Genomic DNA, 14343 nt, shown 5'->3' with positions numbered 1-14343 from the left:
TGGTTATGGCCCTCATTTTTGATACATTTCATTTTGTTACATGTTATTTTAACATAGTTTGAGAGAATACTGTTTCCTGCCTTGGTGGTGGTGACCTTTTCCTGGTATCTTCTTTATAGCTCAAGCTTCACCTGTGGCCTAGCAGGAGCCCTGGCTTCCAACCCTGTGGATGTTGTGAGAACACGGATGATGAATCAGAGAGTCCTTCGTGATGGCAGATGCTCTGGGAAAATAGGTACCCTGGATTGCTTGTTACAGGTGAGAATGAATGTCCATCTGTGTAGCATTGGGAATTCTTTTGTAGCTCATTAGTTTCTATCTGATCCTCTAATCATGAGTTTCTTATTATTTAAAAACACAGTGTTTATAGCAAGATAAATCTATGGATCTATCACTTATTATTATGTGACTTTGGTCAAGGTACAAACTCTATACTTCAGTTTCCTCATAAATAAAATGGGACAATAATAGCTCCTATATTACAGGGTTATTGTAAAGATAATTGAGATAATACCTACAAACGGCATTGTGCCTGGAATAATGTGGTAAACCTTGTTAGTGTAATTAATAATAAGGCACAGTATTGTGAAATAAGCAAATTTATTTTACTTAATCTTCGATATTCTGTTGGATTGCTTCAGTCAATGAAACTGCTCCCCAAATATATACATAGATACATATTTATATTTATATGTTATTTATTTATTTAACCTAAGAAGTATCTAAATGTTGAGGACTGTTATAACTAAGATAAATTTATAATTTATATAACTATAAAGCTCTGAGGCAGTACACAGTTTTCTCACACAGGCTAACTTTTATAAATACAAAATCTAAATGTTAGAAATGAAAGTTCATTTTCTTCATACCTTTGCTTTGCTGTGAAGGGTGAGAAAATAGTCATATTTTCTGGAATCATAGTAGAACTGTGTCTGTTTCTAAAATATATATCCTTTCTGTTGAGTCAAACTGTAATAAGTATCCTTCATTCAGACATCTTACAAAAGAACTTATCAATGGTACAGTAATTCTTAGTTTACATAGTTGGGCCTATGTCTCATCAGTGGACAGAAGTTTGCCGCTGACTCCCCTACTAAAAGTGCCAGCAGCCAAAGCTTAGGGACTGCTTTATGGTTTTCCTTTTCCCACATGGTGCTGGCAAATCTTAGACATCTAGTATTGCTTTAAGGAAGCAAAGATATTTATTTGTATTCATCCAACAGTATGAAATACTGATGGTCTGAATTTTATCTTCACCACCATTGTTTTGTTTCTTTATGTCTGAGTTGTTTGTGGGCCCAAATGGAAAAGAGGCAAAAATGATTGGAATTAAATCTCATTTCTTATTCATTCAGCTGCTGTTTGTCTGCTTTTGTGTGGGATAGTTTTACATAGAGCCTTGGTCCTTACCTTTGTGGAAGACTTTAAAGACCGAAAGAGGCATAAGGCAATGATTTCTTAGATAGTCCTTCCAAACAGGATTTAATTTTTAAGAAAAATAGATTGGTTCAGCTCAGATAATATTATTAATGCATTTGACATAATTGGAAATTTGGAAGTTAACTTTTCTTTCTCCTTATAACAGACATGGAAGAATGAAGGTTTTTTTGCTCTATATAAAGGGTTTTGGCCGAATTGGTTGAGACTTGGTCCTTGGAATATCATTGTATCCTTTTCTGTTGTTATAGATATGACAAAATATATAGCTAAAAGAATGTTTGTATAAACTATCGTGTTATTAATTATAATTTAGAAGTTGATTTTTAATCTTCTAAGTTCCTCTGATTCAAGAAATATCTGTTCAGTTTCCTTTTCAGGAGGTATAAAGTCTGTGTGCTAAGCACTGTGAATCTTGGTTTAATGGTGATGTTATTGAAAGATAATGATATCCATACAGATTTTTATTTAGACTCTGTCTTAAAGTTGAGAGTATTTAGGCTTTCAGAGAGAGGCGAGTTTGATTTTATATCCTCAGCCATCCTTAGGAGGGACATGTTTTGGCAGCAGTGTTCAAGAATGTTTATTTTAGAACAAGGCTCCCCAACCTCTGGGCTATGGCAATCAGGGCCTCTTAGGAACCAGTGGCACAGCAGGAGGTGAGCTTGAATGTAATGTGCTTGAAGTATCTGGAAACCATGCCCCTGCCCCTGCCCTGTCTGCCTGCAGAAAAATTGTCTTCCAGGAAACTGATCCCTGGTGCCAAAAAAGACTGGGGACTGCTGTTTTAGAGAGTGCCTAAGGATAAACAGTAATTAGCGCTAGAATTATTTGGCCAATCAGCACTATTTCTTATATGCCAAAGTGGGGGGTAAGAAAGAAATGACAGTTTATTAGACACAAAAGGGCAGAATTATAATGTAGGGAATGTTGGTTTCACCATCCTCTTGTTTATCTGTGCCCGCGTCCTATGGAAGTCTGCCTAGTGGAAACTTGAGGAGCACTTCCCAGGGCTGGTTGAGTTTCTCTTGTACATAGAATTTACTGTTCTGTAAAGTCACAGAAGCTAGGTAGTGTGCGTATAATCTTGAAAGAAGCTTTCTGAGCTAATGCTAGCGGATTTATATATCTTAGCTGTGATCTTTCTGTTCCAAACTGACTTTAGGAAGGCTAATGGGTAGACCTTTCAGGATGGTTAGGCTGAAGCCCTTCATATTTAGTCATGTTCATGGCATGTGGTCTGCCCAGATGTTCATAGATGTGCTATTTACAGGTATGTTTTTATGTGTTGGGGTTAAGATGGCATTTTCTTTGTCAGCCTTAACCTATAACTGTAGTTCTTTGTAACATACGAACAGTTGAAGAAATTGGATTTATGACAAGTCAAGGCTACATGACACATCCCTTTGAAAAATGCTAATTTCTACAACAGTAAAGCTTCCTGTGTTTCACACTGCTTCTCATTGCCTGGCTCGTCACAGATTCTGAGGTGTGAGCAACAGATGAAGACTGGGTTAGTTCAGACTGCTGTGTGTTGGTGTCAGACACTCTGTGTTGAATCTTTAATGACATAAACACTAGTCCTTACCATCAAAGTGCCCTTTGACATCAAAAATGACACGAAATGCATGTTATTTATTAAAGAAAACTTGTAAGAAGATCAGGAACCATATACTGTTTTCTTCAAGGGAGAGTTACACCTGCTGCATCTCAGGTCATAGCCAAGAGTACCAGACTCTAAAGAAAACTCACTGGAACATGGAATAGAGCCTCCAAGAGTGTATTATTGTTCTGGAACTTGGGGGATTTTGCTTCTTGTCAGCTGAAGAAATTTTATGCGTGGAGACCTGGACTTTTCAACCCTAGGAATAAATAGTGCAGGAAATAGATCCCTGCTTTATAACTGCTTTATTGCACTGCTTTATAACTTCCTATCTGGCAGGATTTTTCATTTACAATAAGTGATGTTAAGCCTTTGGAGACCTGACCTTTGTGAGGAATTATTACAAAGTATTAATATCTAAACTCATGATGGTGTGATATGTTGGCTATGAAGGTGGCAAGGTCTGTGTTGATGGGAGGTGTTTCAAGCAGCTTGGGTTCTGTCTTAGGTCATGCTAGTAATTTGCTCTATGATTTTTAGCAGAGTTTATTTCCCAATCTGGAAATGGAGATAATAACAGCTATGGAAGTTGAAGGTCAAATGAAGAAAATTTTAGTTGTTGCTACTTGTTTGGTAAGGGTGTTTGCCTTATGCTCTCATACAACTGTCATCCAAGAAGAAACATTCTGTGTGAATGAAAGAGTTGTTGTGTCATGACTACTCATCAGAATTCAGAGTGAAGCCCTTTGTTAAAGACCTGTGAGAAAGAGAGCACTGTATACGATAAGGTTTTATTATATTTTCCTCAGTAGAATGTTTCAAGGGAATCAAAGAGTGAAAGTCCAGTTTTCTCTGGTACTCTCTAGATGTGACTCTGGAGAGCTAAACTCATTTAGACCTTACTCCTGGAACTGAACCATATCTTCATAAAGAGGAAATTTTTTTTCTTCTTACCAAAACATTCCATGATGTGATAAGGGCTTTCTATAGAAAGGCTTTCACTTTTGAGTTCCTTGAGTTTAAAGAATTACTTCTTATGAACCACTCTTTTTTTTAAAATATATTTTATTGATTATGCCATTACATTTGTCCCATTTGCCCCCTTCATTCCCCTCCACCCTGCATACCCCTCCCCCATTCTCCCCCTTTAGTTCATGTCCATGTGTCACAAGTTCTTTAGCTTCTACATTTTCCATATTATTCTTGCCCTCCCCCCTATCTATTTTCTACCTCTCATCTATGCTATTTATTCTCTGTACCTTCTCCCCACTTCTCCTCCTCCCACTCCCCTGTTGTTAACCCTCCTTATGATCTCCTTTTCTAGGTTCTGCTCCTGATCTAGTTGTCTGCTTAGTTTGATTTTGTTTTAGGTGTGGTTGTTAATAACTGTGAGTTTGTTGTCCTTTCACTGTTCATGTTTCTTTAACTTCTTTTTCTTCGATAAGTCCCTTTAACATTTCATATAATAAGGGCTTGGTGATGATGAACTCCTTGAAGTTGATCTTATCTGAGAAGCACTTTATCTGTCCTTCCATTCTAAATGAGAGCTTTGCTGGATAGAGCAATCTAGGATGTAGGTCATTGCCATTTATGACTTGTAATACTTCTTTCCAGCCCCTTCTTGCCTGCAAGATCTCTTTTGAGAAATGAGCTGACAGTCTGATGGGAACTCCTTTGTAGGTCTCCTTATCTCTTGCTGCTTCTAGGATCCTCTTCTTCATTTTAATCTTGAGTAATGTACTTATGTGCGTTGGTGTGTTCCTCGTTGGGTCCAACTTCTTTGGGACTCTCTGAGCTTCCTGGACTTCCTGGAAGTCTATTTCTTTTGCCAGATTGGGGAAGTTCTCCTTTATTATTTGTTCAAATAAGTTTTCAATTTCTTGCTCTTCCTCTTCCCCTTCTCATACCCCTATGATTTGGATGCTGGAATGTTCAAAGATGTCCTGGAGGTTCCTAAGCCTCTCCTCATTGTTTAGAATTCTTGTTTCTTCATTCTTTTCTGTTTGGTCATTTCTTCCTTCCTTCTGGTCCACTCCATTGATTTGAGTCCCAGATTTTTTTCCATCACTATTGGTTCTCTGTGCAGTTTGCTTTATTTCACTTAGTGTAGCCTTCATTATTTCATCTAATTTGTGACTAAAATCCACCAGTTCAGTGAGCATCCTGATTACCGGTGTTTTGAACTGTGCATCTGATAGGTTGGCTATCTCTTGGTCACTTAGAAGTATTGGGTCTAGGTCTGGGGCTTTGAGCTGTTCTTCTGTTTGAGCCATAATGTTTTAGTCTGTTCGCGCCTGTTAAGTATGAGGGGCGAAAGCAAGCTTAGATGTTCACCAGGGTGAGTCAGCCCAGTTGCTGGGTTGTGACTGGGGGTGGGGTTAGAGGGGGAGCTATGGCGTTTTTTTCCGCTCTCTCTCAGATTTCGGTCTCCTCTGCTGCTTCCCACAAGCAAATTGGGCCCTTCTGGTGCTCGGTCCCCGGGTGGGTGGCCTTGTGTTCATTCTAGGACCCTGTAGATCTCTGCAACGAACTCTCCTGTGAGGCTAGGAGTCTCTCCTGGCACCCGGAAAGTTTTTCCAGTAGGTGCTTTTAGGCTTTATTTCCTGTTGCTGGGCCCCAGTCAGTGCTTTTAGGCTTTATTTCCAGTTGCTGGGGCCCTGCCTGTGTGGTCTGTCTCACTGACCGTTTTTAAACCTGCCTGGTTTCTCTGCATGCAAATGTGTGTCCACGGTCAGTCAGCCAGCCAGCCACCTGGCGAGCCTTACTGGGTTTTCCTCTGCGCCTGCCCGGGTCGCCAATTACCACCTCCTCCTGCTGGGACCCCTCTCCATCACCGCAGGCTTTGCCTCTCTTACCGGTCTGGATGAATAGGTTTATTGTTGTCTGATTTTGGTACAGTTTACTTTTCTGTCTGGTTGTGTTTTTGTTTCTAAATCTTTGTTGTCTTTAAATTTGGTTATGTGAGGAGGCACAACGTTTCCACCTATGCCTCCATCTTGGCCCTGAACCACTCTTTTTTTAAATGTAGAAAACATTTTATTTTTTAAGTGTACATATCATTTCTAAAAGTAAATGTCATGTAATATTCATTATATCAATTTATTAAAATTATATACCTGTTCATACCAAAATGAAAAGAAATTCAGACCTCAGTCTGAGTATGTTTTTAAGACAAAAATGCAGTATTTCTTTAAATACATTATAAAACAGGTATCTTAATGTGGTTTTTTTTTTCTTTGTGAAAGAGCAGTTGTTAAACCTTCTGACCAAGAAAGACCTTAATGACCTGAGAGAGTTGGTCCTCTGGTTTTGGGGGATGTGGCTGCATGTGTCTTGTACCCTTGGATATTGCTTAGGGAAAAGGATTTTTAGCTTTTATAACCAAAATGAAAAAAAATGGATTTTTTTGTTTGCTTATGGATTTCTATAATGATTAATGCTAAATGTTGCTGATCTGTAATATAAAAATGTTTTCTGTTCTCTGTATTTATTCTTGGGCTAGAAATAATATATATCTTAGAAATAGTCTTAGAAAGACTATAAAGTTTTTAAGCCTTTATAGTTAAACCTCTTTATTTAAACATTGTTGGACTGTGTAGCACCTTGATTCATTATTTAATAAACTGGAATAATATATAATTATAAAAATGATTTGTGGTTATTTCAGATAAGTAGGAACTTTTTTAGTTTTATTTTTAAAATATTTTATTTATTTATTTTTAGACAGAGGGGAAGGGAAGGAGAAAGAGAGAGAGAGAAACATCAGTGTGTGGTTGCCTCTTGTGCATCCCCTCCTGCGGAGCTGGCCTGTAACCCAGGCATGTGCTCTGACTGGGAATGGAACTGGCAACCCTTTGGTGCACAGGCTGGTACTCAATCCACTGAGCCACACCATTTAAACTAAGGTACTCACCAGAGAGTCCAGATCACTGGAGTAGAAGTAGCTTTGGTGAAAGTGGTTGCAGAGGTTTCTCTCTGCCTAGAGAATTTGTTGGGATCATCTTATTGCCTGGGTACCTGTGTGACTTCCCATTATTGAAAATATTCTGTGACTCAGTAGAGGCTAGTGCGTTTGCTTCATGGGTTGGGTTGGCAAGGTACCCTAAAGACTGAGAACACCAGTGGGATGACATCAATGCCCTGAACTTTCATATTCCCTCAGTCCTTCTTCCTGCATTTGATTTGTTGGCCTAAGGAAGGAGTTAGTGTCCGTGCTTAACTATAGACTAGGCAGGGATCCCTCTGGTTGGCATAAAAAAGCCAGTGGATGAAATACAAACATGGTTCATTATTTTTTTTAGTTGCCTGTTTTCTCAACATTCGAATTAAACAGTTTATTTAAAAAATAGAATTGGAAAAAAAGAGGGATACTTTTTGTTTCAGTTCTCCTACATAAGAGCTTAAATGACATAGTCATATGTGATTGGCTTTGTATGAAAGTCCGTAAATACAGCTGGCTGCTGGTGTGTCTCAGATGCCCAAACTGTAAACTTTCACTTGAATCATTGCACTTGTTAGACACATTTGGCTTTAAATCCAGGCTATTCATTGTTAAAGTGGTAGCTGGGAAAATCTGTAGGGTAAATTTTCAGTAGATTTTAAGTATATAATTTGGAAGCAAAGCATGGGAGTAAAAGACAAGGGCAAAGTATAAACCTGTTTCTCAAAAGCTTGGTGCAAATAATGAGGTCAAAAGTGCCAAGAGCAAAAAAAACTGGAAACAACGTTTATGTCTATATGTTCCCTCCTTATATAAACTGGCCCATCCATATAATGGCTTAATGTGTGGCACATGAGAAGAATGAGTTAAATCTCAGCCTGTTGACATGGAAGGATGTCCGTGATATATTATTATGTAGGAAAAAGTTGAGATGCAGATTCCTAAGTATATCATGAACTCATTTCTTAGGAAAAAAGCATACATTTATTAGGTAGGCAGTGGATTTAAAGGGTGTGCATTAGGGTTCTCTAGAGAAACACAACCAATAGGTCTGTCCAGAAAGTATCCAGCTAGCCATGTTATATGAAAAATAGACATTTATTGAAGAAGAAGATACAAGATATAAGAAACATTGTACACAGGACAGTGATGTCTCACTCCATTTCTTTTTAAAAAAAAATATTTATTTTCAGAGAGAGGGGAAGGGAAGGAGAAAGCATGGAAGAGAAACATCATTGTGTGGTTGCCTCTCATCTGTCCCCCACTGGGAACTGGCCCACAACCCAGGCATGTGCCCTGACTGGGAATTGAACCGTGATCCTTTGCTTCGCAGGCCTGGGCTCAATCCACTGAGCTACACCAGCTAGGGCTCACTCCCAGGGCTCACTCCCTTTCAAAGTAGGCATGTTGGGAATCTCACACAGTTCTCGCAGCATCTCTTCCACTGTTCAAAACACTCTGCAGAATCCTTTGTTGGAATCACCATCAACTGCCCCATTGTATTTTCCTGAATCTCATCAACAGTCTCAAGTCTCTTCCCTTTCAAAGGTGATTTTAGTTTTGGAAAAAGCCAGAAGTCACAGGGCACCAAATCTGGGCTGTGGGGAGGCTGAGTTACTTGGGCGATTTGATATTTTGCTAAAAACCTCTGCATGTTATGTGATGCGTGAGCAGGCGTGTTATGATGAAGCTGCCAATCACTAGTTGTCCATAGCTGTGTCCATTTTCATCTTATTGCAGAACATTTAGGTAGTACTCCTTTTTGTTTGGCCTAGAGGGGCGTACTCATGATGGACAATACCTTCCTGATAAAAAATCACAATTAATGTGGTCTTGATCTTGCTGCAACCTTGCCATGCCTTCTTCGGGTGTGGAGAACCAGGTGACTTTCATTGTGATGACTGGGCCTTTGTTTCTGGATCATAGCTGCAGACCCTTGATGCATTTCTGGTTGTGACCTTGAGGAAATCTGGTTCATGGGTAGCAATTTGAATGAAGTCATTAGCAACTGCAACACAATGTTCCTTCTGCTCTGATAGAAGCCACAGAATGAATTTTGTCACAACACATTTCATGCAGAGATCCCATGTCAAAATCTTGGACATGGTAGTTTTTGGAATCTCCAGATCAGTTTCTAGTTCTTGCACTGTCCGTCACTGATCTTTGTTGATTACAGCCCAGACATATCAACATTCTCAGGTGTTCTGCTTATTGCAGACCTTCCAGAATGTGGATCACTTACAATAGATTGTTGAGCGTCTTTGAAGCATTTGTACCACACTTTTATTTGCACTGCACTTACTGCATTGTCCCTAAAAGCCCTCCTCCTGGAGGAATGTTTCAAGCTTAATGGAAATTTTGATGCAAATTTTGCTCTACTCACTTGGTTTTGCTCTACTCAGTTGTTCTACTCGCTTGGTCATTTTGAATGTGACAGCCACACAGTACTCATGCTTACTCAATGGTGTCTACCGCCCCCACTGACTAGTACAGTGAAGTTATTGTTCACCTATGTGCATTCTAGTCCACTCTCCATGGCTTCAAGGTTACATTGATGAAACCATTTTTGTTTCATAACAAACTATTCTTGTTATGTAAACAATGGCTGGACTGTTACCAGAAAGACCTTGTGTATGATTCATTTTAAGAATAGGTTCCGGTGATTGTGAGGGACTTGCTAATATGAACCTGTAGTTCAGTAGGGCAGGTTAACAGACTAGAAACTCAGGCAGGATTTCTTTGTTACAGTCTTGAGTCAGAATTCTTCTCTGGGGAACTTTGTTCCCCCCCCCCCCTTTAAGTCCTTTAATTAGATGAAGCCCACCCACATTATGGAGTATAATCTTAAAATCAACTGATAGCAAATGTTATTCAACATCTATAGAATGCCTTTGTATTAACATCTGGACTAGTGTTTGCTGTGCAACTGGGCACTATAGCCTGGCCAAGTTGATACAAAATTTAACCATCACAGGGTGGAAAGAATTATTAATACTTTCTTTATGCAGAATTATGTTATATTGGTTCTAAAAGCTTATATTTTATAATTTAAAACAAAATCTTAAAAACAAAAAAAGGATGATCTTGGAATATAGGTGTCCAAGTTATGGTTAGTGGGGGGACATGGGAGCTGAAGTAAATATAATATACTATTTATTTTTAAATGATATAATATTTCTTTTTTTTAATTTAATTATTTTTTCAAGTACAGTTTTCTGTCTATTTCTCCCATCCCATCCATGATATAGTATTTCTAAAAGTATAGTGTCTATCAAACAAAATTGAGCTGAAAGAATAAATGGGAAACTTTTGCTCTTTATTTCAGTTTTTAATTATTTCTTATTCAGTGAACTTAATATTTTATAATTAAAAATTTCTAAGTATTGTTTTTGACAGTAGGGCAAACCTCTAGATAGAACACATCATATAGACTCTGTATCTACCCCGTGAACTCCTGGGGTGTTTTACACAATTCTTAGTCTCCTTCTGACAACACTACTTTCAAATTAAATTGTTTCATTGCATTATATGGTAGAGAGAGCTACATTTTCCCTTATGAGATTTTGCTTCATTAATTGTAATCTTGCAAATACTCATATATTTCTGGGAAGAGAGGCAGATCTTCATTGAATGTATGTGTGAAAGTTCTGGTGATTCTACACTTAAAAGGAATCCATATTTTAGAGCCAGGGTCACAAATTTCCAAGAACTCCTTAAGGCCACTGGCAACTTCATCTTGAATTGCATTAATACTCTAATTCGCTGCCCTATTTTGTGCTCTTTTTTTAAAAAATGAAGATTTTGAGACTTCTGCCAAGATGGAGGTATAGGTGGATGTGCCGTGCCTTCTCACACAACCAAGTTTAGGGACAACTAAATATTAGCAACAGAAATCACAGCACGAACACGGAAAATTGAACTTTTCGGAAGTCCGTTAACAACAAATTCTTCAGCCTGACCGGTAAGGGGCGAAACCAGTGGCTGCTGGAGCGGGGTTGCACAGGAGGACTCAGTCAGAGGGGCTCAGGCGCGGAATCCAGAAGCGGAATCCAGGCGCAGGGTTGGACCTAGTGAGCGACCCAGCGAGTGACCAGGCGAGTGACCGCGGAGGAGACAGCGGGGAAGCGGTGCTGCATGTTGACTGTGGTCGCCTATTTGTGCACGAGCGGACAGGCGAGGGAGTGGGCGGTTGGACCAGGGCCCGGTGTCCCCGCGGCAAGCGGCAGTAGAGGGCGCCGCCATTTCCCCGCTCTGACCACGCCCCCACATGCAGCGTCACAACCCAGCGACCTGGGAGTCCAAGGTGCCGCTTCTCACACTTACAGGCCCAGAACAGACCAAAAATGTAGCAAATTCTCACAGTCCCTGAGCCCATAGACCTAAGCGATGAAGAAATAGCAAAACTCTCAGACGCACAGTTTAAAACACTGGTCATCAGGATCCTCACAGAACTGGTTGATTATAGCCACAAATTAGAGAAACATATGAAGGCGAAACTAATTGAAATGAATGGAATTGCACAGGAAACCAATAGCGATGAAAGGGAAACTGGGACTCAAATCAATGGAGTGGACCAGAAGAAAGCAAATAATGGCCAAACAGAAGAGTCAGGAAGCAAGAATTCAAAGAAATGAGGAGAGTCTTAGGAACCTCCAGGACATCTTTAAACGCTCCAACATCCGAATTATAGGGGTACCAGAAAGGGGAAAGGCACAGCCACCAGTGGAAAACTTATTTGCACAAATAATAAAGGAAAATTTCCCCAATCTGGCAAAGGAAATAGACATCCAGGAAGTCCAGGAAGCTCAGAGAGTCCCAAAGAAGTTGGACCCAAGAAGGAACACACCAAGGCACATCATAATTATATTAGCCAAAATTAAAATGAAGGAGAGAATCCTAGAAGCAGCAAGAGCTAAGGGGACAGTCACCTACAAAGGAGTCCCCATCAGACTGTCAGCAGATTTCTCCAAAGAGACCTTACAGGCAACAAGGGGCTGGAAAGAGGTATTCCAAGTCATGAAATCCAAAGACCTACAACCAAGATTGCTCTATCCAGCAAAACTTTCATTTAGAATGGAAGGACAGATAAGGTGCTTCTCAGATAAGATCAAATTCAAGGAGTTCATCATCACCAAGCCCTTATTATATGAAATGTTAAAGGGACTTATCTAAGAAAAAGAAGTTAAAGAAACATGAACAGTGAAAGGACAACAAACTCACAGTTATTAACAACCACACCTAAAATGAAAGCAAACTAAAAGGACAGCTAGATCAGGAGTGGAAACATAGAAATGAAGATCTCAAGGAGGGTTAGCAACAGGGGAGTGGGAGGAGGAGAAGGGGGGAGAAGGTACAGAAAATAAGTAGCATAGACAGTAGATAGAAAATAGATGGGGGGCAAGAATAGTATGGGAAATATAGAATCTAAAGGACTTGAGACACATGGTCATAAAGTAAAGGGGGGTAATGGTGGGGATGGAGGGTAGGGTGGAGGGGAATGAAGGGGGAATAGAACAACTGTAACAGCATAATCAATTAAAAAAATAAAAAAAATAAAGATTTTATTTATTTATCTTTAGAAGGGAAGGGAAGGAGAGAGGGAGAGAAATATCAATGTATGGTTGCCTCCTGTGTGTCCCCTGCTGGGAACTGGCCTGTAACCCAGGCATGTGCCCTGACTGGGAATCAAACTGTGGTTGCTTGGTTCCCAGGCCTGCGCTCAATCCACTGAGCTACACCAGCCAGGTATTTTGTGCTTTTTAAACAGTAATTTGCACATAGTAGATAATGCAGTAAATACTTGTTGCATTAAATAGAAGCACCCTATTAAGATTTGCTCATTACTTCTGGGGTCCTTACATGGTAAGTATCGGTATTATCTTAAGGTCACAAGGAGTCAATGAGAATTGAAGTGAGAGTGCTACAGGTAACAGTCCTACTGATTGCTTTATTCACAAAGTTTCAGAGAAATCAAAACCTCCGTCAGCCTCTGTTCAGTTCAGGCTAAAAATTTTTTTTAAATTATGGTAAGATATACATAAATGCATCATTAAGCCACATTAAAGTGTATAGTTCTGTGGCATTAAGTACATTCACATTGTTGTCTAGCCATCACCATCATCCATCCAAAATTTTTGAGATGAATTGTTTTGAGTGGATCTTGGTCCTTAATTCATTAGCAATGCCTATGCTTGTTGCCCCATTACAGGCCCAAGCTGGAAGATAAGATCCCAGAACTTGCATTTGGGTACTTATTTCTTGGTAGTGTAATACACATATAATTTACCATCTTCACCATTTTTAAGTGTACAGTTTAATGGTATTAAATACAACATATGTTTACATTGTACAACCATGACCACCATCCATCCCTAAAACTTTTAATCTTGTAGAGCTGACATGCCATACCTAGTAAGCAATAACTTCTCATTCTCTCCTCCCCACAGTTCCTGGCAACTACCATTATACTTTCTGATTTTATGATTTTTGACTAATTTAGCTATCTCACACATATATTGTAGAATCATTCAGTATTTGTTTTTTTGTGACCGGCTTATTTACCTTTTCTACGAACATAGGGGAGTAGAGAAAGCTGATCTACAAAGAGAAGCTAAGGGTTCCTGCAGAGAGAAGAGACTGATGAGAAAGAGAGAGAGAGACCTAGAAAGAGGAGAAACAAGTCAGAGAGTCAGTCTGAGAAACAGAGCGTGTTGAGCATGACTGAGTTAGATTGAGAGAGAGCAAAAACCACTGGGTGTGAGAGAATAAGAGAATCCAAACCAGAGAGAGTGATGGCCTAGATTCTAATGGCTTTGCACTTTCTGACTGAGTCCTTCCTGATGTCTGCAGGCACCTCGGTGGAACCAAACACCTTCCTCCTCTACTCCTTGGCTCCTGCTGGTCCCTGTGCCGGAAACTCCGCCTATCTCTGCACTACCTCCAACTTGGCATGTCTAAGTTTTCTCAATCTTTCAAGACTGTTCTTGTCCTGACATCGCACTGACATTTTCCCCTATCATCCTCGCTGCTAGAGTCTCCAAACGAGCAGAGAACATTCTGCCTGGAGAACTTCCTTGGTTAGAATAATGCCCTCAAGACTCATCCATGTTGTAGTACATTACAAAATTTCTTGCCTAATTAAGGCTGAATAATAGTCTTATAGATATAGACTGCATTTTGCTTATCCATTCATTGTTTTTTAAATTATGTTTTATTGATTATGCTATTACAGTTGTCCCAATTTTCCCCCCTATCCCCCCCTCACCTGGCATCTCTATTCTCTTAGGCAATTCCCACATCTTTGTTTATGTCCATGGGCCATGCATATAATTTCTTTGGCTACTCTATTTCCTATACTGTACTC

General features: G+C 39.6%; 1 protein-coding gene across 4 annotated transcripts in view; it reads left to right on the top strand.

The window, feature by feature from the left end:
• The window catches only part of SLC25A30 (solute carrier family 25 member 30), a 102361-nt gene extending 92228 nt beyond the window's left edge, over positions 1–10133 (top strand). For 2 of the 4 annotated variants that reach the window (XM_053665430.1, XM_053665431.1), the window contains exons 9-11: positions 120–258; positions 1586–1666; positions 2775–10133. In XM_053665430.1, coding sequence (XP_053521405.1) covers positions 120–258; positions 1586–1666; positions 2775–2816 — 262 coding nt within the window. In that variant the 3' untranslated portion in view covers positions 2817–10133. The remainder of the gene's footprint in view (positions 1–119; positions 259–1585; positions 1667–2774) is intronic. The other 2 variants (XM_037147368.2, XM_037147367.2) reach the window with 1 other exon arrangement.
• Positions 10134–14343: the final 4210 nt, after the last annotated feature.

The sequence above is a fragment of the Artibeus jamaicensis genome, unplaced genomic scaffold (genome assembly GCF_021234435.1).
Source record: "Artibeus jamaicensis isolate MK-2021 breed Jamaican fruit bat unplaced genomic scaffold, CSHL_Jam_final contig_414, whole genome shotgun sequence".
In the NCBI taxonomy this organism is placed as follows: Eukaryota; Metazoa; Chordata; class Mammalia; order Chiroptera; family Phyllostomidae; genus Artibeus; species Artibeus jamaicensis.
This window is presented reverse-complemented; position numbering and strand designations above follow the sequence as displayed.